Source organism: Miniopterus schreibersii (genome assembly GCF_964146895.1).
Source record: "Miniopterus schreibersii genome assembly, chromosome: 1".
In the NCBI taxonomy this organism is placed as follows: domain Eukaryota; kingdom Metazoa; phylum Chordata; class Mammalia; order Chiroptera; family Miniopteridae; genus Miniopterus; species Miniopterus schreibersii.
This window is the reverse complement of record NC_138101.1, coordinates 59,952,596-59,978,629: the sequence shown is the minus strand read 5'-3', so window position 1 is coordinate 59,978,629 and position 26,034 is coordinate 59,952,596. Positions and strand designations below refer to the sequence as shown.

Sequence of the window (26,034 nt, the reverse complement as noted above, 5' to 3'; positions counted from 1 at the left end):
CGCCGGGGCGGGGGGCGGAGAGGCACCGCCGCTCACCCCTCGCGGTCCCCGCGCCAGTCGGCTCCCGAACGGGGTACTCCCGGGCGCCCTCCCTCCTCCCTTCCCCTGCCGCCTTCCCGCACCCGCTGCAGCGCTGGGGGTCGAGGGTGCTCCAGCCGCCAGGGGAGGGGCGGGGAAAGGGAGCAGGCGGAGAGGAGTGCGGTGGAAGGAGGCGGCTCCGCGGTGCCGCCGCCGCCGGGAGCGCCCGAGCCCGTGCGCGCGCGCGCCTGGCGGAGGCCCCGGCGGCGGGCGGAGCTGCGGGCGGCGCGGCGGAGGAACAGGCGGCGGAGCGGGTGGGGCGAGGGCGGGCGGAGCGAGGGTGGGAGGGCGCGCGAGCCGGCGGGCGGGCGGGCGAGTGGCTTCCCCGCCAGCATCTGCCGCGGCCGCGTTTGCCTGAAGCCCGTAGACGCACCGACAGGAAGGCTGCCCGGTGGACGGACGCGGGCGCTCGCCTGGTGCCGGGGGGCAGCTGTGGCGAGGCTCCCTGCTTGAAGCGCGCGGCTTCCCTGCGCGCTCGTTAGCACCCCGGCTCCGGCGGCCTCGGCGTGCCAGGGGCTGGAGGTTCGGGAGCCGCTCTCCGCCGGTCTGTCCCCTCGCGGATCGGCCCGGGCCGCCGCGCCGCGGCCCCGAGCGGCGGCCCCGAACCCCGCTCCCCGCCGGGCGGCTTCGAGCACCAGCGCTCCGGGGCTCCAAACTCGGGCTGCCGGGGCAAGTGTCTTCATGAACCCAGAGGATGTCCGGGAAGCACTACAAGGGTCCTGAAGTCAGTTGTTGCATCAAATATTTCATATTTGGCTTCAATGTCATATTTTGGGTAAGTTGGAGCGCTCTGGGGTTTCAACTCTTGGTGGCCGATCGATTGGCGACGGCTTCCCCCGCGCTGCTCGCCGCCTTTACTTTTCGCAGCCCCTCGGGCGCGTGCCGGAGCCGGGAGGCGTTTGCAGAGGCGTTTGCCTTCCGCCTCCAGCTCGCGCGTCGGAGACACAGTTCATCCTTTCTAGGAATGGGGAGGGGGAAAGAGGAAAACCGAGCCGGAGAGGGAGCACCCAGGCCTCGGGCTGGCTTTTTAAGGGACCACTAGGTGAAAGCAAGGGCTCGGCAGTTGGAGAAAGGAGCAGCCCCATGAATTAGGTCTGCTCCCGGGGGGAGATGGATGTTGGGCAGAGCGTGGTGTCATAACAGGGAAGGCTAATCGGGCCGCCCGACCCGAGGTGCATCTTCTCACCCGGCTCTGATTGGACGAGCGCTCGGCCCGTGTCGCCGCGGCCGGTCGGTGCCGAGCTCGGCGTGTCTCTTCCTGCACCATCTCGGGCTTTGTGTGGGATGCAGATGCCGCGGTGTATGGCTCTGTAATGGTCACGTAAATAACGTTTCCTGCGCGCTCTCCCCCTGCGCCTGGAAAGCGCTCCTTTTGCATAATGGGCTGGCCAGTGGCGCGTGAGGCGGCTGGGTTTATTTCTGTGCGTATTGCTGTCAGGGTAATAAGAGACCATCAACGTTGGTTTGCATGTGTTCGTGCCTCTCCTCCTTTTTTAAGGAGTGACATCGAGCGGGGCCGTTTTGGGGGAAATGCAAAGGAGAAGGGGTGAGAGACATGTTTTCTTGGGGGTACTGAGAGAGCAAATGCTGGCACGCAAGGTTGAGACCATGCTCTGCTGGCGCTACGACGTGCTGGGCACCTACGGTAATTAGGCTGGGACGCCTACTCTTTTGTTTTGTTTGGATTCTTTTCCTTGATCTCACAAACGCGTTCCGTAACCAGACAAAAGAGTTCACTAGGACCAGGGTAAAACGGTTTGAAGACCGTGTTATTTTGCTGGCCCATCTCATCCCATCCCATCCCATCCCTTCCCTTCCTGGGCACTGCCCCCACCCTGTGGAAAGTAAAGATGGTGGCTGTCTGGGGGGGTTCTCCAAGTTGCTGTTCATTGTAGGTTCAGTGTGAGATAAACAGTAATGCAAAGGCGGGATCAATAATCCACGGCAATCTGAACACAGGGTGTATTTATTTTGATTTCCTTTAATTTTGGCCATTTGCTGTAAACATATACATCTATGAGAATAGTTGTCAATACAGCTCTTTGTGTTTTTTTTCCTACCACACAATTACCAGGCTATTTATTTTTATTTTCTATAGGAGTATCTTGCATGGGTCACATACATATGTTTTGCAAAAGGAAATGGAAGGGATTGGAGAACACTGTGTCATCTTTATCAGGAATGATAAAGATAATGAGAGGGACACATGAATAAATATCATATGCATCATTCACAGGCAAATTTTTCCAGCGATTGTACATGGTTTCTGTTAGCAGTCATCCCCCTCCCTACAAACACTGCTATACATATAGGAAGAAGAAATTATTTTCTTTCTTTGCTTCTCTCCCCCCCCCCCCCAACCCCTGCTGGGAGGGTTTAAAAGTGGGGGGCTGTGACATTTCTGAGTGAGGAGTTTTCATTTTATCTGAACTTGAAACTTCTTGACTTTGAGAGTCAGGGACTGCGTAACTGGGATGGGACCTTGTTTGGGGGTATGGGCCCAGGCCTCTCGATTCTACTTGAACACTTCCAAAAGTTGCACATTTTAGCTGCCAGGCAACAAAAAGCACCCAGGGACTTTCTCTTCAGTTTCATAGCAGGAGGTAGAAAAGAAATAAAGGGGTTTGGGCCTGTTTCCCTGAGAGCTTGGTATAATTTTGTACAGTGTGCAGAGGCAAATTTAGTATTTTCTATGGATTAGAATGTAGCAAAACCTGTGGAATTGTGCAGATCTTCAAAGAGTTGTAAAGTGCTTGCATAGATAGTTCCAGAATAGAGCCACATCTTATCTTATTTTGAAGGCCTTCATCTCTGGGGGGAGTTTTATGGGAAGCCTGAAAGCAGATAGAGACTTTGGAACTAACTGAGCTGCCCAACTCCGAATTGTTACATAGACGCCCTTGTCATAAGGGCCCTTCTCTCACTCTGCTTTCTGTTGCCCCTCTTCCTTTTTTGTCTCTCTAAAACTTTCCACTCATATCCATCTCCCCACCTTTCCCATCCTGCTTTCTGCTTCAAAATCACCCCATATTTAAGTCTCCTAGTTTGTCAGTACCCTGATCGCCAGTGGTGATCAGCAGGAAGGCAGCCATGATATTTGATGAAAGTAATTCAGACTATGATGTTAGTGACTGAAGAACTGGGGCCAGTAACTTGGCAGCCTGTGTCTGTAAAGCTGCACACCTGTGCTCTCTACAGAGTCATCATCTTCTCTGTGACTGCCAGAAAGAGCAGACTCGGTGCGACTCTTACACAGTTATGAAGAAGAGATTGATAACAGAGAGCATGGTTTCCAAGTCTTTCCTGTTTATGCTGTGAAATGCCAGAATAAATTTGAAATACACTGAAGACATTTGGAGGTAAAATAAAAATTGAAAATATAGTAGTACCAGCACTGAGTTTGGTTCTCTTACTAATGAGCGGTTTGACTCCTTGCTGCTCAGTTAAGTGTCCTGATCCTCAGTTTCTCAGCAGTTAAAATGAAGGAATTGGAGGACTTATAAGGTTCTTTCTAGTTCTGAACAAGAATGAGTCTATTGAGTTCCAATATGCTGGGGAAGAAGAATACTACAGATGGGCACTAATATATAGTGAAAGTAGCATATATTGGGATGTTTGTTAAATTATAGACCTTTTCTCTTACCAAGACTTGTCTGAAGATCAACTTTATTATTTTATTTCTTCCTCAAAGATTCTTTCATTAAAAAATAATTTTTAAATTTCTTATTGTCTTATTCACTTATTGGTAGAGTATGCATTTTCCCCTGTACCCACTGTGAATCTCAAATGTAGTCCTGTGAGTCATTAAATATATTTTTATTATTCGAGTTAGAATTTCATGTGTAAAATCTGAATCCTTTTATGTAACAGTTGTAATGATATTCTGAGTAACAAAGTCAACATCTTGTACAGATTCCTTTCTCATTAGTTATCACAGGGTGGTGGAGAAAATCTTATTTTCCCTATTTTATATTGCAAGAACTCAAGCCTGAAGGAAATTGATTTTATTGAGGGTGTCACCATACTAGGACATTTCTCAGAAAACCCCGAGGCTGCTTAGGGGTAGAGGAAGGAAGAAAAAGGGAGTTTTGTTTTATAGTGGCTTCTTTTGGGTACTGAACCCTCACATCCCATCACCCACCATTACTAGATGTTTTGCGCTGGCTGTAACTCTGAAGTAGGCAAATAAATTACCTCAGTATTCTTACGGTCTATTGCTGCGTAACACAAAGCCCCCAAACTTAGTGGTTTAAAACAGAACTTTATTTTTACTATCTCACAGTTATGTGATTTGACCAGGCTCATCTGGGCCATTGGCACTTGTGATCTCTTGTAGTTGTAGAGATGTGGCCGGGGCTGGAGTGACTGAAGATTCATTTGGGGTGGGGTGCCTTGCTGAGAGCTGTCACGGTTGTTGGGTGGAGCACTTACACGTGGCTTCTTCTTATCTCTGAGAATGGAAGAAAATTCGAGCCAGTTAACACTGTACCAGGAACTGGCCCACTGTAACTTTCATCTCTGTCAGTGGTTAAACTGTGCATGGAGCCTGCTCAGTTTCAAGAGGGTGAGGAAAGGGATTCTATCTTTTGATGGACAGGTGTTTAGGTTGTGTGGTTTGTGGCTGTCTGCTGTACTGAGCTTTAACTTCTTGTTTATAAAGGAATGATAACATCTAATGGAGCTGTAGACCAAAGGATTCAATGAGCAAATGTATTACCAAGCCTCAATATTTTAAAAATGGTGAATATCATTATTGTTGTTATCTCCAGATTTCATACTAGTCCCATCCTGGACTTTACAATGTCTAGAATACCTTAGCCTAGTAGTACATTGGCATCATTTCTACCAAGTAATGATGATAACCCTTTGAATCTAAGGGAGATGAGAGGAATGGATTCTGTAGATTTAATTGTCACTTGTTAGAAAAAAGTCTCAGTGGAAGCCTTGAATGACTTGGGAGAACTAAGTTATTTTTTTCTTCTCTTTGCTGTACAAGGATTGGAACAGCCTTGGATACATGAGGCCAAATTCTCCATGATGTGCTTGCAAATACTACATTACGTCTTTAAGTGGAGGTTTTTCCTGGGTTGATGGCAGAATGTTGTACCTAATTTCTTTCCACAGGGCTTAAATGCAGAGAGGAGAGAGATTTAAGGAACCTTGGGGGAGCATCAAGTAGGAAGCCTTATCTTATGATTCACTATAAATTGTAAGATGTTCTGGAATGATGATACATCAGCAGTTTATAAGTCATAATTTTTGCTTTAATTTGCTAGACATCTGTTAGTTTCGATGGCAACCATATGGGAGTCTAAATTGCCTTTTGAATTACAGGGAGATAGTAGGAAGAAAGCTAAATATGGTTATGAAAGTATCATATGGGAAAAGCGTAAGAAAGGTGTACAGACCTCCATGAGGGAAGTAATTGAATACGGATTTGCTTGGTCTGGTCACTCACTACTGGGTCAGTGAGAAGACACTGAAGCATTCTCACCTGATGATATACCTGGAAGATTGAAATGAGCCAAGGGGAAAAGTTGGAAAACCAAATAATGTTCCGCCCAAATCTAAAGAACAAAATAAACTGACAAACAAAATAGGACCAGAGGTATGGATATATGGAACAGACTGACAGATCTCAGAGGGGAAGAGGCTGGGGAGGAGGGGAAGATACCAACAAAAGAATATATATGCGTAGCCCATGGACATAGACAATAGTGCAGTGAAGACCTAGGAGGGGAAGGACAGGGTGGAGGGAGGCAAAGGGGGTGAAAATGGGAGATATCTGTAATAGAGTCAACAATAAAAAATAAAATAAAATGTTCCACCTACCATAAAATTGCCAACATGAGCTCATTTATTTATTTTGTTTTTTTGTTAATCTTCACTAGAGGGTATTTTTTCCATTGATTTTTTTTTTTTTTTTAGAGAGATGGAAGGGGCGGGGAGAAACAGAGAGAGAAAAACACTGATGTGAGAGAGACACACTGATTGGTCGGTTGCCTCCTGCATGGGATGGAGCCTGCAACTGAGGTATGTGCCCTTGACTGGAATCGAACCTGAGACCCTTCAGTCCACAGGCTCACTAACCACAGAGCCAAACTGGCCAGGGCCAACGCGAGCTCATTTAGATGGATCACTCTGTCTTAATGTGGCCACAGCAACAGTCTCTGGCAGAAGGTGAAAGCCACCTGTATTTGAACAGAGCTTTATAATTACAATGTCTCTCTTCTAAGCATCTCCAAGCATCTAACAAGTGTACTATGACAGATGAAGAAATTGGAGTACAGAGATGTGATGTGACTTTTGCGGCGTTGAAGAACGTGTCAGCGTTCACTTTTGGAGTGTTAAGTCTCTTGCGGTGACTATAGCCCTAGCTTCTCCTTTGAAACTTATTTTAGAAGATGCTTGCTATTTTAAAATAAAACATCAAGTCACTTACATCTGTTCATAATTGAAAAGTGATAAAGTTTTTGCACATGCCTCAATTAACACCACCCACAAGCACAAAAACATTAGGATGAAAATGCAGTTAAAGAATATGATAGAAAAACAAACTATTGTGTCATCTATTAAAAATTCATAAAAGAAAATTGGAGTATTAAAGACAGTGTTCTTGAGTCACATGCCTCTTTCTATATTAACACTGATGACTGTCTTACAATTTCTAACTTCAGAATCATCGTACTTCACTGGATTATAAGGGCCTCAGTTGTAGGGACTGTGTCTCAGTCATTTTCATAAGCCCAGTGTCTAGCACATTGCCTGAAACACAGTAGGTGTTTAATAAATGTTTGCTGAATGAAGTAATTATGAAATCACTGGGAAGTACATAGGTGTCTCCTCCTCTAACTTCCTATTCAGTGAAGCATTTTCTGTTTTACATCCTGCCACCCCTTCTAAGGATGTATCTGTTTTTGGACCACTTTAATCGTTAAGAGAGTTTCATCTATCCTCAAACCAGATGTAATCGGTTTCCCTGCAACTTCTAGCCGCCTAATTTACTGTTGTTGATTTTTAATGTTTATTTTGAAATAATCTCACACCTGTACAAACATTGCATGTGGTACAATTTGTTTTTATCCAGAATCGTTTGAGAAAAAGTTGCCAGCATGATGGCTATCACACAACACCTGAGAGTGTATTTTCTGTGAACTAGGATATTCTCTTAGACAGCCACAGCGCGGCCATCCAAGCCAGAAAATTGCCATTGGTACAGCACCATCATCTAGTCCTTTGACCTCATTCAAGTTTCCCAGTTGTTCCAATCACATCTCATACAGCAAAGTGGTCCAGTTCTGAACACACATTGTATTAAGTCTTTTTAGTCTCTTTCAGTCCTTCACTGTCAGGATCTTGACACTTAAAGATTACAAACCAGTTATTTGGTAGAATGTCCCTCAGTTGGGGCTTGTCTGCTGTTGCCTTATTCTTAGAGCCAGGCTGTGTGTCTTTGGCAGGAAAATACAGAAATGATGCTGTGTTCTTACTGTTGCATCCCATCAGATGGCACCGATTTTTGTTTTTCCCACTACTAATGATGATCACTTGTTTAAAGTGTTGTCTGCCAAGCTTCTCCACCAAAAAGTTACCCTTTGCCCCCCCTTTTCGATAATTTTGTGGCAAGTTACTTTGAAACTATGTAAATAGCCCATTCTTTATCAAAATTTGTATCTATTAATTAATTTACTTACGTCAGTAAGAACCTATTGTTTTCTTTTTTTTTCTCAGTGTGTTTTAATTAAACTGTTACTCTCGTTACTTGCTTTGATGTTCCACTTGGTCCAGGTTTGGCCTCAGTGGCAGTCTTTTGAGGCCGCCTCCTGTGCCCTTGAACTCCCATCATTCCTTGAGTCCTTTGTTTTCTGGCAGAACAGGATGTTCCAAGCTCATCTGGTAATTCACTGGTGTCGTCTGTTTTGTATCAGCCATTTCTCCAAGGAGCCCTGATTCCTTTGAGTGGAGAATGGTATTTAGAAGCCAGCATCTGGTTGTTAAGTGTGCTCACGGCTATGAGGTGAGGGTATCACCACCCCTGGGACCTCTCAGTGGACGGAACAATGGAATATGTGTATGTATATACATATTTGCACACCTACACACATTTACATCATCACTTCTGTATCTAGTTATACATTTGGAACCCAAAAGTTCCCAGTGACACCTCAGATCCCTATGTGATACCACAGTGTTTATTCTAGGTTTTTCCTTTTCCGTATTTATAACTACCTTCTTTGACAGTGAGATTCCTGGCTCCCATTAATCTTAGCAGTTTGCTTGTTTGAGAAAGCCATTCTTCCTTGCCGCCCCCACCCCTCCCATGGTGCCCTCCTGACCTGCTGGTGCTCCAACATGCCGTGCCACAGCCCCACGCCCAGTGTGAGCAGCCCTCTCACTCTGATCAGGCTGTGATATCCTGCTCTGGGCTTCCACATCCCTCCTCATGCCAGATCCTGAGCAAAGACCCACCGTGCTTGTCCCCAGTAATGGCTTTAGGACTGATTTTTTCAGAAGGAGAAGGAGAATGGCCTAGGTTACACTTGTGTAATACAAAGTAAGTCTAATCTCCGTTTTCCATAGCCCTTCATCATTTAAAAATAGCATTATGTCATTCCTAAACCTTCTGATTTATATCTTTGAAAGCTCTTAGTTTTCCATGTGTTTTTCATTTATTATTTCCAGATTGTTCTTTGCCCTGGTCATGGTACTCTGCCTTGGGTCCCATTTAGATATGCCTCCATTAATGTAGCAATCAGAATGGAACACATTCTTCACCTGCTGTTGCAACCATCCAGAGAGCCCTGGGCTGTTGCTCTCCACCGCCTCCTCAAGTGTCTAGGACCTGGAGGCAGATGCCTCCGCTACTGACTCATTTGTCTTTGAGTAAGGTACTCTTCACAAGTTAGCTCCTCAGTTGCTCACCTGCAGTGGGGAAAATAATTCCAGGTGTTCAGAGAGTTGTTATCCAATTAGATCATGCATGTGAAGGTGCTTTGTAAAAGGTAAACCTCTCAATGCAGATAATACATACATAGTTAACCCAGGCCACACTGCACGTGCTTTTCCTGGCAGCCAGATTACATTGTTGGCTCAAGTTGAATTTCTAGTGCAATGAAACCTTCCCCTCTGTTTCTTTAATTTTAGAAAGAGAGGGATGGGGGGAGAGAGAGAGGAGAGAGAGAAAGAGAGAGAGGGAGGGGTGGAGGGAGAGAGAGAGAGAAGTATCGTTTGTTATCCCACGTATTCATGATTCATTGGTTGACTCCTGTATATGCCCTGACTGGGGATCAAACCTGCAACCTTGGCCTATGGGACGATGCTCTAATCAACTGACCTACCCTGCCAGCGCCTTCCCCTCTTTTTCAAGTGAACTTATGTTAAACCCATCTCCCTAGGCTTAAGTGCTAACCAGAATCCTAATCCTCCAGTTAATTGTTTGAATTTAGAACTATATATTTATCCATTTAAATGTCTTATTCTGGGCCAGTAGTTTTCAAATCGTACTGATAGCAGCCTCAGGCTTCCTTGAGGTGTGCAGGGACCTGAGTGGGAGTATCTCTGACCTCTTTCCCCAGAAAGGGTCAGCCATTAGGTTTGATATTTTGGGATACCATGAGGGATTTTGCTTGGAAAAAAGGGGGGTTCTATTGCTTAAACAAACAATTGAAAACCACCAATCTAGCCTTCAGATGTTTTTGAATCTTGATGGTCAAGGTATGTTTAAAAAAAATTATTCCTGGTATGGGTTTGTCTCCTTTGTGTGAATCTCTTTATGCATAGGAAGTCCCTCTCACTGACTAGGGGTGACTTCTGTAGGATTAGTTGATATTTCACCCCTTTATAGATACAGCAGTGTACTAAGTACTAATAAGTTGTTAGTCAGGAAATTTCAGTCTTCCTACCAGGGGATCTGATTCAGCAGGTCGGGATAGGGCCCTGGTATTGTGGTTTTTGGTTTTTAAACCCCCGCAGGTGATTTTGATGCTCAGCCGAGGTTGCGAAGCTCTGGCTTGTTTTTCTTGGCAAGCTGTGGCATATCTTCCCATTGCTCTCTGGAGGGGACATGTGGGGGAGCTGGGAGTGGGTGGTGTGGAGTTCTGACCAAAGGGTGGCTGATTTCACCAGCACATGAAGCTAGTGTTCTTTGCTTATGAGAAAAAAAATAATGTGGCCCACTTTATCACTCCTGGAATATTTTATTAATCCAAAAATGCCAGTTTATTTTTAAACCTGAAAGCAAACCTAAAAACAAAACGAAGTAAGCCAGTCAGAAAAAGACAAATATCACATGATCTCACTTATATGTGGAATCTAATGGACAAAATAGACTGATGAATAAAATAGAACCAGAGACATGAAAAGGAGGAACAGACTGACGAATCTCAGAGGGAAGGGGGACCGGAGCGGGAAGAGATTTAACCAAAGAACTTATATGCATAGCTGCATTGCCCAGGACACAGACGATGGGGTGGTGAAGGCCTGGGGTCGGGCCAGCTTGGGGGGGTGGTCAATGGCGGTGGGGGGGCATCTGTAATACTCTCAAAAATAAAGATAAAAAAACAAAATGAGAAAATCTCTGTTAAAGAGAACCACTTGAGCTGCAGTTAGTATGCTAAGAATTAGCATCACATAGGGATAGAAGTTAGTTATACTTATTCAACAGGAACGGAGAAGAAATAGGCATTTTGTTCTTTCAGACTTGCTGTCCTGCACACTTACCGCAGTGGACTGAGTCTAAAGCACAGACCTGGACAGACAACTGTTCTTCCTTCAAAAACCCGTCTCCCTGTCCAAGGTGCTCGGTTTTGTACCCTTTTTTTCCCAGGGTTTCCTGCGCCCCCAGCCTCAGTGCCTGGTTTGGGGCTGGGGGAAAGGGAGATGTTTTCTACATCTCCACAGCAGTTTCACTAACTTCACTGTGCTGTAATGCCACAGTAGGGACATTTCTTCCCTCATGTATATATAATTTTGCAGCACTGTCACAGAGAGCTGACCATAAAGCAAATATGGGAGACCCAGCCCTGATATTTGTCAGTTTTCTTTAGAAAGAAAAGTTTCAATGTAGAATATTCAGAGTATTTGTAATGAAATTTCCCATGATTTTCTTGATGTCTTTCTTTCCCTTACCCCCTTAAAAAATAAATTAGGTATTTGATTATAGCTGGGCTCCTAAAGTGGAAGTCTTTTGAAAGAGATAAAATTTTGAATAAAGATCTAAATTGTCTCTCAGATGTTTTACTGGGGCACATAGTCATCATCACTACTGAAAAAACAACAACAAATAAACCCCAGATGGCATAGGAACCCTCTGATTAGTACTGTGATATTATCTATATGTACATAAAGGATCATTAATTATGAAATGCAATGTATAATTTTTCAGTAATGTTCCTACCAACCACAATAACAAAATAGTATTTGGAAATGGATGGCTACCTTAATGAAAATACACAGTGATATTCTACAGCTCTTCCAGCTACTATTTACAATTTGGATAAGTACTACAAGGCATAGGGCTCTTCTTGTTGAAATTTTTTTCTGAATTATACTTGGCACTAGGCTCAAATTTCTAAAAATCTAGAGGGAACAGCTGGTGCTCTAATAAATATTCAGGCCAGCTATTTTAATGCTTTTTACTTAATTAAGTAGTCCTATTAAAAGGAATACTTGACTTAAGCATTTCTCAAAGTATAATGTTTTGTTTCCAACAAAAATTTCCCCAACTGTTAATATTTCCCCCGAAGCAGCCTTAAAATGTAATTCTGCCAAGTAAGTACTGTAGTTCTAGTCACTGTTGAAGCATTTAATGCCAAAACTTTGTTTTCTTGTTTTAAGGTATAGTTGGATCAGTATGGCCCAGCACTTAACAGATGAAGACTCCAGAGTCATTGGGCTTCTAGGAAAATCCTTTTTAGAATACTGTATTAGAGAGTGAGGAAAGGTTCATCCTGACCTGGGCTTCCTAGTGCTCTTCAGGCAGGCAGAAGGGTCTGGTGGGAAGGAGTTTGGACTTTGAGTACGTCTGGATTTTTACCCAGCTCCTTTCCCAGGCTTATGACCTTTGACAGGTTACTTACCTTGCAGTTTGTCTCTTCCTCATCTGCAAAGTGATATTCTTAGCTATAGTGTTAATTAATGTTATTAATAGTAGTATTAAGACCTTGCAACTATCTCAGAGTCATGAGGATTTAGAGGAGTTAATATGTATAAACTGCTTGGAATACGCAAGAGGTATTAGCAATTATTATTCTATTTTCCTCAATACCCATCATTTCTTTTGGTTGTTTTTCTTAACTTCTTTCTGGACTATTAAAATAATCTTACATTGTAACATATGTTGTTTGTTCTCTGTAATGTTCTACTCGCGTAAGTACATTCTCAAGATAACTAAAACGAGAAAAGATCTAACAAGTGTTCACAGTGTTCCTTTCATTGAAATGAATGGCATGTAATTCTTATCATGGACACCAGACTCTTGAGTTTGTGTCTATTGTTTGTTGTTAATTTTCCCATTTTTCTTTACCCAGTTCGATTCACTCTTCATTTTCTTTACAAAACTAAACGGTCTCATATTAGTATTTCATACTGGGAAGTTGAGTTTTGGCTTTATACCTGGGGGGAAATAGAAACATTTTATTAATATTTGTGAAATCTGGATATTCTGGAAATATCTAGCTGGATGTAACTATATACTTTTAACGTCTATGGTATCATAAGTCCTATGTATTTTGGTCATTGTTTTACTCTGTATTTCAGACAAATTCCTTAAGTTTCAAAGGTTTTCATCAAATGAGTGATACAGCTAACTCACACTTTCTGCTTGTGTGTCCTTCCCATTGGCGCACAGCCAGGATTTTGGCTGACCTACCTGGATCATGGACTGAGAGTCACCCACCTTGGTAAATGAGGTGCCCCCTGGATTCTCCTCTGGGGCATTAATGGGATGCACTGAGAGCTGTGCTCTTTTGCCTCCAGTACTGTAACTTGATGCAGAAGACCCAGGCTGTCCTATTTCCAAGCATAAGCTTCTCTCTAACCGAGTTCAGCTCTGGGAGAAAAGGCCAGGGCATGCTATCTTAGTCATTTCGAGGAGCCTAGTCACTCATTCTCATGTGGAAGGAGTGCAGAAAACCCCAGCCCTTGAAGGTAGAAGAGAAGGGATGAAGGGCAGGGCTAAGGAGAATTTTACTATAGTATTCGTTGGTAGAAAGAATGATCTGTGTGGCAAGAAAGGATATTTTAGGAGTGTATTTAAAGTAATTTTAGCTTCCCCACCACACCCCCTACACTGCTGGTTTAGATTCACTCATTGATCTCACAATCCATTGATGGTTTGCAACTACCCAGTGGGAAAGCACTCAAGGTTCCTTTTTGTCCTGACTTCCTCCATCTGATTTTTGGGTGTCTGGAGGATAGCCACCTGATGATCTAAAGCCGTGCATCTCAGAGCTCAGACATTTGAAACTGTCTTTATGGTTTTGGACAAACTTTTGTGTCACCCCAGTTTCTCAGATTTCAGTGTGCATACAGTTCACACCAGTACCTTGTTTAAAATGTAGATTCTGATTCAGCATGTGTGCGAGGGGCCAAAGATCGGGCACCTTTAACAAGGCCCCAGCTGAGGCAGAAGCTGCTGGTCCACTGATCTCATTTTGTGTTGCAAGGATCTAGATAATTTCAAACTACTTTTCTTTTAATTGACTTCATTTTAAAAGCTTAAATACATTTCTTTTAAAAGGAAACTTGAAAAATATCACTGTTCCAATGCATACAATGACAATAAAATGGCTTATTCACTTCTAGGTAGCTATTGGTGCCAGGCAGATTTTCCTTTGTACCGTGGAGGTTAACAAGTACGCAGTGTTCGATATCCTGGCGTCAAATGGAGACTTTGACCTTGACTAGACTAGGATTAAAAGAGAGAACAGGAAATGACTTTCTTATTCAAAGTTATTTAATGCTATATTCTAAAATTGTCTCTTCTGGCACCCCAGGTCACCAGGGAATCACACTTTGGGGAACACTGCTTTTAAGTAATTCGCAGGAAGTCATGCATGTATAAGCTGAAACCTATTAGTGAGATGGATGAATCTCTAGAGGTAAAGTGGGTGGAGGGATGTGTTGAAATTTTTGCCTACTCCAGGTTCTGTTTCTTATCAGGGAATAAATAGGGGCATTCCCCTATTTCTGAAATGTTGCTAACCCCAGGCCCAGTGAGTAGCTAGCTGCATTTTAGGTATAAAAAAGAAAATACTTTGGAAAATTATATCTCAGGCTAACAGGAAGTCAACCTTAAATACTTAGGAAATCGCCCTGGCTGGTGTGGCTCAGTTGGTTGGAGCGTCTTCCTGTGCACCGCTTGGTCCAGGGTTTGATTCCGCCAGGGCACATACCTAGGTTGTGGATTTGATGAGTCTCTCTCACATCGATGTTTCTCTCTCTCTTTCTCTTCCTTCCTCCCCATCTAAAATCAATAAAAATAAATACTAGGAAATCTATTTCAGTGGCTTTTGTTCTCTGCTCCTCTTTCCTCTCCTTTCCTCTTTCTTCAGGTTACTATTGATTATGTTTGGTTTTGGACTGAGTCCATTTATTTGATGCATTTTTTAGAATAGGACACTTTATGCTTTTCTTTTTTAAAAAATATGTCTTTATTGATTTCAGAGAGAGGAGGGGAGAGGTAGAGAGAGAGGTAGAAACATCAATGATGAGAGAGTTGTTGATGGGCTGCCTCCTGCACGCCCCCTGCTGGAGATCAAGTCTGCAACTCGGGCATGTGCCCTGACAGGGGATCGAACCTAGATCTCCTGGATCGTAGGTTGATGTTCAACCACTTAGCCACACTAGCCAGGCTATTTATGCTTTTCTATTGTAAAAACAGTTCAACAACATCAATATACCTTTTTTTTTAAGGAGAGGAAATTCACCATCATCCCAGTAATACTTTCTTTTGGTTCAGTTGTAGTAAAAGTGGAGACTCTTAGTCAAATGCTTTAAGAGCTGTGAACAAATACCCCCAAAACAACTAACCAAAAAGAAAACATTTTAAAGATTCAGTTGTAGTCACTAACAAGGCTTTGAATTTAGCAAACCTAAGTTACTTAAGTTTGTAAAGGAAAAATGTGCTTTTCCATCATTACCTTTTAAGCGTTTCTTCTGACTTTACTGGCATTTCCCCCCTCAGGATAACATTTAGAGTAAGTGTTTTCAACATACAGAACAAATACCTTGTGAATAAACATCAATTTCACACAACCAAAAAAAAAAAAAAAAAATCAATAAATCTGCTTTAGGCATTTCAGAGAAACCCTGTACTGTTAAAGGACAGAGTTATAGTATTAAGTAACTGAAAAACAAAAACTAAAAAAAACCTGACTCCTAGCTCTAAATGTTTTTCAACATGACCTTTAGGTAGACAGGAAAATGTAATTGGGAACTTTCTGAGCACCTGTTTTATTGTTGGTGCCCACATGGCAACTCATGGGAGAAATGCTACTTAGTATTTTTTTTAAATCTCATAACTGGAATCCTAGGGAAAATAGTGTTTCTTTGATACCAGTTCTCTCAGCTTCATCTGTTGGTTTTTGAAAGAATAAATTGAATGAAGAGATAGCTAGATGATAGAGTTATATGTGGCATTTTCATTTTATTCTGAGTCTGCAAGATTTAATAATGCCTAATATTTTAACTGTATGCATTGAGAGTTTTAAAGTGCTCTCCAGTGAGGACTTAAAACTATTGCATAAAAGCTGCAAAAATAGTGTTTTACTCATCTTTTTAAAAAAATGCAGAATCAATATTTCAGAAATGAAAGGATTAGGGTCACTAAAAAGGATTGAAATATCTTTTATTTTGTGAAATACATATGTTTCATTTAAATATTGATATATATCCTTGGGTTTTTAAAATACATATTATCACTATATATCCTTCATGAATATTATGTATTGATCTATATCCTTGGAATTTTTTTTTGTTAAGGAATTTTTTTTTTCTTTCTCTTCGGAGAAAGAAAAGCTACTTAAATGACCATATCACCTCTAAACAATTTCATTTGCATAAAAGACTGAAATTTCATTATCACGGTACATATAAATATGCAAACTAAATGAAATTTTCTTTTAAGTTAAAAATAAAAATGAGAGATCAGTTTTAGTATCTAAGACACAGCAGGAAAAAAGACTATTGTATTTTTTGTTCCTAGAACAAAAATACATATTAGAAAATAAACTCTTTGAACTATGAAATTACTACAATTTAGCTGGAGGCATTAACAGATCATTAATTATTGCCAAGAACCTTCCAAGTGCAGTTTTTAAGTTTTAAGTGTCCATTCTATTGAATTTCCCCCTTTTCTTCTCCCTTCTTTCTGTGACTTTAATTCCAAACTGAGGAGACAGGGCCTTTTGCTTTTAGGAAAGTGAAATCTTTTTCTCACTCTTGAAAAGGTTAACCTGCCGATGAAAGAACAGCAGGTTGGAATTATCTTGAACAAGAATGCAAATATTTAATTCAGTGTTCTTGTGGGTCATTTTAGTGCCCACGTACTGGAACTATCTTTTAATTGGCCTTTTGCAGTCCTGATTATATAATCTTAGAACCTATATGCTGAAAGGGCCCTTAAAAATTACCTAGCCCTCTTAGTTTTTACCTCCCTTCCCCCAAATCTTTTTTCCTCCCTCCGAGCAAAATTCTAAGCAAAGCTCCCAATTTATAGGCCAGGGAACAGCTGCTATTCTGGGAGCTTAGGTCTCAGTGGGCTCAGCCATTCTCGGGCTCGCTGCACGGGGAGGGTGTGTAGAGGGGACAACGGGAGAGAAGGCATCTGTTCACCATTTACCATTGAACTAGGATGGAGTCGACGTTTGGCCTGTGCTGTCTGTAGGCTGTGTGCACGCCAATTGCCCAAGTTTCCAGGTCCCAGCGCTTTGACGCCATTTAGTTCTAAGCAGTTTTGGCGCAGTCATTTTGATTAACATCAACCTTGCTTATGTTGAGTAAGTATTCAGGTTATTTATTATGTATTACTCTTGTGCTTTGGAATGAGCAGGCTCAAAGTATGCTTCATATGGATTCCATATGTGGCTTTTAAGTTAGCAGAAATGCAAAGGCTTCCAATTAATTTGCACGTAAAGTTGCATATTGAACAGATTAAACTTGATGGCATAGGTATTATTTGAAATTCTTCGTCATCTCTAATATTGTTCATATTTCACTTAAACAAGCTATTAGATGTTTGAAGATTCTGTGGTGATGAACTTAATCTATGAATTCACATATGTCCTATTTGGTTTCTTTTATTACCGAGGATATACACCCACAGAATTTTGTTGTTTGTTTTGCACTGATGAGGTCCAGATAGTATGAGGTGATATTTAAAAAAAAAGGGGGGGTTGCTCTTATTTCTAACTTTTCCTGCCCCTGCCCCCCAAAGCTAGGCATTGAATATTGCAGCATGTAAGATGGTGGTTAAGAGACTACTTGGAGTCAAATATTGGCCTGGATACTTCTAAGCTGTGTAACCATGAACAGTTAATGCATCACGCTGAACTGTCCCTTTTGGGCAAAAAGTGGGAAACTGTAGTGCCTGCCTCTGGGAAAACTGTAGAGACTCAATGACATGATGCGTGCACCACTGCGAGGGTAAGTGTGCAGTGAATGTTGATGTTGTAATCAAGCGTGGGGTAGATGACTACTCAGCACAGATGCAGGCTTTTGGTTCATTATCACCTAGGAAAGTTGCTGTCAGTGTCCAGGAACCTCAACTTTCAACTTCACTTCCAGTGAAGTACCTGCTGCAGGATAGAACTTGTCACTTGTGCCAAGCTCTGTTGGTTTACTGTTCTCCTTCATTCACTGGAAGAGATTGTATCTCCATGCTTTCCCATGGCAACTGGATCTGTCTGAGAATTTTCTAGCCAGGGCAGCTGCTCTATTCCCCTCTCTTTTGGACCTTAACTTTCTCATGTTTAGCTGCAGCTGTCCACCATGCCCACCACTGGCAGGACCTGACCAGCCCTCTGTTTCTGTATCACAAGTGCCAGCATATGTCATGTCTTGCCTAGAGGATCGTTTCTGGCTTTTGTTTTGTTTTTTTTAATGGCAGTATATGTAGAAAATTATAGTTCCAATAAAAACAATATAAATATCGCTTGAAAAATATGTAAAATATAGTAGATATCCAGTAATTATAGAAATAAGTTAGATGAATCTAAAGTAATTTTCTTCACTTAGGAACAAAATTAACATCCGTTTGGGCCTCTGCAAAAATTTGTTGTGCACAAGTAGGTATGTTTATGATGTTTAATTTATTAATATGTAATTTATTCTGTGATAATTACAGATTTTCTAATTGAATTTGCATTTACATGCTTACAAGTTTTTGTTACAAATGGTGTTTGTGGGCTACTGAGCTTTAAGCAATCAGGCATTTTAAATTGTTTTTCAGTATATGGGAAGTAAGAACTGTAAGTGTGAGAAGCCATTGACGTTATAATAAAAGAAAGCTGCTTTCTCCGAAGTTAGTGCCTTTCAGAGTGTGAGCATTTGCCAAGTGGATCTTTGCCTCATTATTTTTCATTTTCTGACCTATCATAAGTGGTTTCTCTTCCTTTAAGTGGATGGATGAATGTCGGGGGAGGGAGGCTGCAAGGGGTGTTTCAGAGGTGAGACCTCCAGTGTAAAGAAGGCCCGTGGGGCCAACATCGAGAGACCGATTCCCCCTTTATTGTGTACAGTTCTGGTTATATAGACTCTAGCAAGCAGCGTGCTAATGTCGCATGCACAGTTGCATTCTGCTGAATCATCATTACATAAGGTCACCATCATGCGCAGGCACAGGATAGCCAGGGTCATGGACAGGACCCCAAGACCTACAAGCCCTTATCAGACACACCTGACAATGATTTCTGGAAGTAAAGTTTTGCCCAGATTGAGATCAGCTTCTATCCTGTCCACTGGTAGTTTATTAGTTTTTAAAAATTTTAGGTACATTTCTAAACAAAGATAAGTTTCAGAGGTGGAGGGGTGAAACAAAGGAGGAGATGCAAAGGCTCTGTTGGGCAGCTGCATTGAGGGGAGATATGCTTGGGGGATCCCAGACTGTACTAATGGACTGAACAATTAAATTATGGGTGTTTCAAAGTACCTTTCCACCAAGGGGCACATGCTGCTGCTTTTACAATTCATGACATGAAGACCGTAGTGGAAATTCATGTGGAGCAGTTGCTGGGACTATGAACCCCATAAGGGTGGTCGTCTCAATTTAGTAATACACACAGGTTGTTGGGAGACGCTCCTCCACAGGTCTCTTGTGTTTTTTTATGTCTTGCTGGGTTTGCCAAGAATGCTCTTTACTGGGCCATTTCTTAGGGTTATGTTTGCAGCGAGCAACCTTGAAGGATGAGGTGATGTCTCTCTTGGGAACAAAGAGCAATCTCACTGCTTAGTATAAACCAGCAGGTTCCCTAAGCACAGGTTCCTCAGCGGTGATGTGAACATAACACAGCACGTGCAGCTTCCATCTGGGCCCCTTAACACCACTCCCATTAGAATTTGGGGGCCAGGAGAACTGACACAGACATGATGCCTGTGTTGCCTGCTATGCTGTGAATAATAAAGTCCTTTGTCTCTGACCCAGGAGTCTTGTGTCTTCTGCCAGCTTCTATGAATGCAGACATACCTCAGTGATATTACGGGTTCCGTTCCAGACCACCACAATAAAGTGAGTCTCGCAATAAAGTGAGTCGTAATTTTTTGTTGGTGGAGCGCCTTGCCTTCAATTTCAAAACATGCTACAGCTGTGATGTGCAGAAAAGCAAAGCACAATAAATCGAGCTATGCCTGTAGTTAACAGGCTAATTTATTACCTTATAGGTAAGGTGAAAGCAAAGCAAGGCCAGACGCAGGTGTACTGTGTAAAAGTTGAATGCACAGCCAGTTAAATGTGTTCAGATGTGTCCTGTTTAGAACATAATAATTACCTGGGCCTAACCTGCAACTGGCGGGGTTAAGAAGGTGATGGTGGGTGGTTCCTCAGAGCTTCTCACGTTTCTAAGACCTGGTGAGGGCTTCCCCGGCACTTTGTCTTTGTGGCACTGGCCAGTACGTCTCCAGGAAACCAAGGCATCTTTGCCGGGAATTGTGGATGCTGAGTTAGAGGTAAGGTGTAAAACTGACACATGTGAGTTTTTGATTTGGAGAGTGCAGAACAACAGCCTTCGGGATTATTGGTGGCAGTGGGAGGACAGCACAGGTTAGGAGCCTAGGCAGCCCCAGCAGGCAGACGGGACAAGATGCAGAGACGGCCAGACATCTGGCCCTGAAAGAACAGACAGAGGTGGGGAAGTGCAGGCCAAGGCATGGGGCCAGAGCTAAGACGGGGCAGGAAGAGCTCGCTTCAGAAACAACTTGGCTCTGCTGAAATTGGACTAGGGAAGAGAATTTGTTTGCTTTTTGATATTTGCAGAATGAATTTGTTCTCAAGCAATCAGTTAACCAACCTATTGGAAAATGACACTGAGATCACCTCCAAGCTGGTTTAGGCAATTTAGAGAAGCATTCATAATTAACAGCCGTGGCACTGATGAAAGCCAAAGAAAAACATTTGTGCAGAACAGCATTTTGGTTTTTTTTCTTTATAATATATCTGTGAAAGTGTATTTACCTGTTACCTGCAATAGGGATTTGTTCCTTCCCCTGTCAAAAGAATAATGTTTCTGTGGTAATTAAGGTTGACATTAAGATTCTAGGTGGAGAGAGGACCCTCAGAGCTCAAAGAGATGAAATAAGATGTTGTGACCACACTCTCATTAGTTTCTGGCATGAATCTTACTGGGGTTTAGTCAGAACCAAATTTTAAGTAATATTGTTCATTTGTTTAATAATATGTGAAAATTATTAACTGCCTGCAGCCATCAATTTAGATCCATGGTGACTTCTGGAATCTAGCGATTCGTGGCTTAAGTAAAAATTGGTCAGAAAGTGGGTTTTCATGGGGAGCTATCTGAGGGAGTGACCTCTTTTCCCAGGAGCGACCATCCCATATTGCTACGGAGGCTGTGAACCGCAGAACTCCCTGGGATGAGCATAATGCTCCCTGGAGGTATGCAGTGTGGCACTTTGTGTGTGTTAGGCGGTCATCCAAAGGGTTAAATAAGCGCCATATAAAATGGGTGATCCTTTTCAGTCGAATGGGTTCAGGCCTGCTGTTAGTGTGATAAGTACCACCTGGGACTTTCACCCCTTGAAGAGGAACCTGGTGGTGGTCACGGTGGTGCAGGCTGGGAGCTCCCTGCCAAGGGAGAGGGTTTCTCAGTCTGACAAGGACTGTTCAGGTGTTCGGGGACCTTGCAAACTGGGCCAAGACACCTCAGTCCAGGGCCCACTCTTCATTGGGCCCAAGGAGCCCAAAAGACATGGAGTTGCCTGACCTCTGTTATTGTACCCTTGAATTTGTTTGCTTATGTTAATAGATGAATAAGCTTGACCATTCATGTTCAAAATAATTAACTCTCACTTGTAAGTAATTGTCTGTAATTGCCATAAACTCTTGAAACCAGTATATATATATTTTTTATCAAAATGAAGACAGTGCCAACTAAATCTTTTCAGTTTCTTAATACAGTTACTTTACTTTTATATATGTGAAGTGTTAACTAGTTTGAATGCACAGATAATAGAGATCATTTTTATATGGAGAGTTATTTTAATTCATACTTCTGCAAGTAATTTTAGGAAATAAAGGCTGAGTATTAACATACAAACTTTTATTCGCCATTCTGAAGTCAGTTTCACATAACACTTCACATTTTACAGGTGGAAATTTTGCAGGTGAATTTAGGATTTAAGTGGATACAAAGAGTTTGGGAATTCTTAGCTTGACATATTGAAGAGGCTGGATTCTGTTCTGTTTTCTATTTGTGATATATTTCATGAAAATCCAATCTTTTGGAATAAGTAGTACAGGGTAATATAGTCATTGTAACTTAGATTCCTTTCCATTTATCAGATTGTCTCAAAGGGAGACTACCAATCTTTTTTTTTTTTTTTTTAAATATATCTTTATTGATTTCAGAGAGAGGAAAGGAGAGGGATAGAGAGCTAGAAACATCAATGAGAGAGTCATTGATTGGCTGCCTCCTGCATGCCCCCCACCGGGGATTGAGCCCACAACCCAGGCATGTGCCCTGACCAGGAATTGAACCCCGATCACCTGGATCCTAGGTGGATGCTCAACCGCTGAGCCACGCCTGGCCGGGCCCAATCATTTTTAATTCTGTTTAAAAACAAAATTTTTTATTGCACTGAAAAAATAAATGGGGACCTCATGTGATTTTACAGAGTTTCAGTCCTAGAAAGGATTTGAGATTTGAATACCATCTCTAAAAATGAAAGGCAAACTTCCTGTGTCACTCAGAAATCGAATTACTTCTTCAACTGTATTATTGGGTGACATTACTAAAGAGGTCACCGGGAACACTGAGAATATTGAGTTGTTTAGGTGAATCGGTCTTGTTCAGATTGTTGAAAGACTCATTGATTTGTGAAAGGGAAAACTGTGGTTGGGTAGTTATAGCATTTGCATTTAATTTTAACATTACGCAAGGGATTTTTTTGAGGCTGTGTGAACAAGATTATAAGGCAACGAGCTTTGCTGTCTTATGTTCAGGCCCCTTTTTTTCTGGCTGAGCCAGGATCTTGACCACCTTCTCACCCCATCACTGGGGTCTTTGGATGTCACCTTTTAATCTTTTTCATGCCTGCCCTCATTAGTCCATCTGTACAAACATTGCCCTGATCTGGGCCTCCATCCTCTGGACTACACTGTCCTCCTGTTGTTTTCTCTGCCTCTTGCTTTCCTCCCTGTGGTCCACTCTTCCGCCTGTGCCTGGGTTCTCCTGTCCCACCTCCGTCCCATCACATCCTTGGTGTAGCCTGAAATCCTCCTGTTGTGTTTTCCAGTGCCCACCTATGTCCTTACCCCTTCCTCCCCTTCCTCTTCTCCCACTCCAGCCCTCTTGCCTTTCTTTTCTTCTTGAATCCTTTCTACTTCAGAGCCTTTACACATGCTATTCCCAGAGTACGTGGGATTCCCCCCAAAATAGGTTAAGCTGTGGAATATTCTTCATACCACCCAAGACTATTCCTCCTGAGTGTCCATCATAATTAGGCTAGATCATTATTACTTATTTGGGTGATTATTTGTCTGTATTTTACACTAATTATTCGGCTTCAAGAGGCTGGGGCTGTTTTTTAAATGCAACATTGATGGTCACATTAGCACCCAGGGTAGGACCTTTAAAGTGCTCAATAGGTCTTGGTTTTCTGTGACAATTTTGGTTGGTGCCTGTAGCCCCCACGTAATGATGAATAGTGTCTCCCTTTCACTTGGAAAAACATTCATTTTAAATGATGGTGTATATAGTGATCTTATTTAAAGGGTCCTGAGGATGTTAAATCAGTAAGGTAAAGGGTTCCATTGTCAGGCTTCTAGAGAAGGGAGCCCAGTGCAGGGTTGGGGTGGCAAGGAGCTGTTGCTAAATTCTCATTCTTGCTGAAAATAATTTATGTTGAAACTCTGACAGCATACAGATGTGCATGTTTTTAACATTTTGAAGAGGTAAGAACATTCCCTGTGCACCTGGGATTTTAGAATATGAAAGTGGGACGCATCAAAATTGTTGTAGAAATGGAAAATATACACTGGGTGGCAGTGGGTAGGTACTCCTTCCAGGCAGAGGCTGACACACTTTTGATTGGAAGGGGTTGAGGATACTGTTACACTTTGTTTGACCAGCAAACATGGCCTTTGCTGTTCTCATTCTAGGGTGAGCCAGTTCCAGTTGGCAGTGTGGTTGTTTTGGGGGGAAGGGGGTCTTGTGTGAGCATATGCATCATCTGTGCTTCAGTTTCCCTGCCCATCCGTAGATTCAAAGAAGGTGATGTGTACAGTGTCAGGTGATCTTGTTGAGTTAAGAAAAACTAAAAGGCAGCATGAGGCCCTGGCTTCTAAGGCCTGTGCTGGGCCAGGCCCCTGGAGACTCAGTTTCCTCCTCTCTGACTTGTAGCCCACAAGCACCTGCCTCAGGGAAGGCTCTGAAAAATGGAGCAAGAACATGCTTGGCAAGACACTTTCATATTGCTGGGTTCCTCCAGGGGAAAAGGGCTTTTTGTGACACCAGTCTGAAGATAATTTTTATCAGATTCCATAGCCTGAGGTCTCAAAACTAACAACAGCAAAAAGCCCCTCTCAGGCCTGGCTTCTGTGCAACAGCCCTTGGGCCGAGCCTTGAAGTGGTGGATTCCTTCTTGTTGGTCTTGCAGGGTGGGGCAGGCCTGAGAGATGCTAGAAAACAAAACAAGCATCAAAAAAACCAGACCTTGTGCTGTGTTTGCCTGAGTGCAGGTGTGTCCATTGTGTAGATATAGGCACACTCACCCAGAGTCAGGGACGGAAAATGCATGTGAAGGCCACACGCTTCTGAGATGCTGAAGTGGACCTAATGAGAGTCCAATGATCGGCTCTGTGAAATTTAATACAGTCTTCCTCGCTTTTCTGCCATCTTTCAGTTTGAAGGTTGTATGCGAGGGCTGCTCTCTGCTTGCCTTTGGAGTTTGCCAGTCGAATGCTTCAGCGAAGCATTTGCAAGGTTTCTCTAATTAATAGTTAAATACCTATAACAGGCCAAATTTGGGTTGGCTGAAAAGAAAGGTGAGATGAGGTCATCAGAATTATGGGATTAATTTTTTAAAAAATTCCTGGCATCTGGTGTTTTGTGCCTACCAGAAATATTCCAGCAAAACCATGATAATGCCTTTTAACGCTTAGCCTTCTAGATGGCAGTTTCTCAGCCAGTGATCAAGCGAGGAGCACTAGAGACTTTGAGTAGGTTAATTCCCTTCCTTGGGGTGACCCAGTGAACTCTTGTTCGCTGTTTGTGCTGAGCACCAGTGGAACGCCATCCTGAAGTCCTTAGCCTGAGAAAACCACTACACCCCACTTTAAAGGGAGGATGTCTTTACATTTCCAGTAATAAATGATTGTCTCAGTAGAACACTTAAATTGCTTTCTCAGAACACTTTTTGTATTCTAAGTGGACTCTAAATTCCTTGAGGACCGAAGCTCTCCTTCCTTCTAGGAACACTGATGCGCAGGGAAGCTTGGTGTGGGATTCTGAGGGTTTCACCTTTTCTAAGTCATGTGCACAGCCTCAGTTCCTGAACTGTAATTATGGTACCTTTTCCTTCACTTTGGGATCCTCCCTGTGACTCATTCAATTCAGGGACGTTTGCTGAGCATGCAGGCCTGGGACCACAGTACCAGATGATTTCTTCAGATCACCCATGGACTTCAAGAGCTCTCAGTGCTGTGGAGGAAAGACATGCATATTAATATGCATATAAATGGGATGCAGTGCATAAGCCTGAGGATGGGATGACCAGGGCATGCTTCCAAGCAGGTGGGTTGCTGTGCGTTTGAGGAGGGTCAGGGATTTGCTGAGTAGAACAATACCTGTGGTATTTCTCAGCAGCAAAGGACCCCCACCCAACCTACTGGGATGCAGAATTGAGCTGCATGTTGCACATCTGCTATATGCAGCCTAGCAGACTGTGATGGCTTCAGTGCTGTTTTTCTGAGTCCTTGGTTGTTTTTGTCCTGTTCCCATTTACTTTGAGGGCACTTGCAGCCTACCCTGGGTGTGACTTTCTTTGAACTTGTATAATTGATACTCAGAGGTTACCACTTAGTTTCTCTGTTAGTTTTGTTATCCGACTAGATTTTTCTCTCTCTCAAATGAGTTTGTTTAATCTCAGGCAGTAAAGAATTCGGGATAGAACAAGACTGAAGAACACACTTTGGCAGGATCCTGGGCTGGGTTTATTCTGACCTCACAGCTAAGGTTGAATTGGCTGAGTGAGAAGAACTAAGGAGATGAGCCACTGCATGATTATTAT

General features: G+C 42.7%; 1 protein-coding gene across 9 annotated transcripts in view; it reads left to right on the top strand.

The window, feature by feature from the left end:
* The first annotated feature begins 336 nt into the window (after positions 1-336).
* The window catches only part of TSPAN5 (tetraspanin 5), a 160,498-nt gene continuing 134,800 nt past the window's right edge, over positions 337-26,034 (top strand). For 8 of the 9 annotated variants that reach the window (XR_013998395.1, XR_013998396.1, XR_013998397.1 and 5 more), the window contains exon 1: positions 337-853. Coding sequence is in view for 3 of the 9 variants with exons in the window: in XM_081131552.1 (XP_080987678.1) it covers positions 773-853 (81 nt within the window). In the remaining 6 variants the exon portion in view is untranslated. The remainder of the gene's footprint in view (positions 854-26,034) is intronic. The other variant, XR_013998399.1, reaches the window with a different exon arrangement.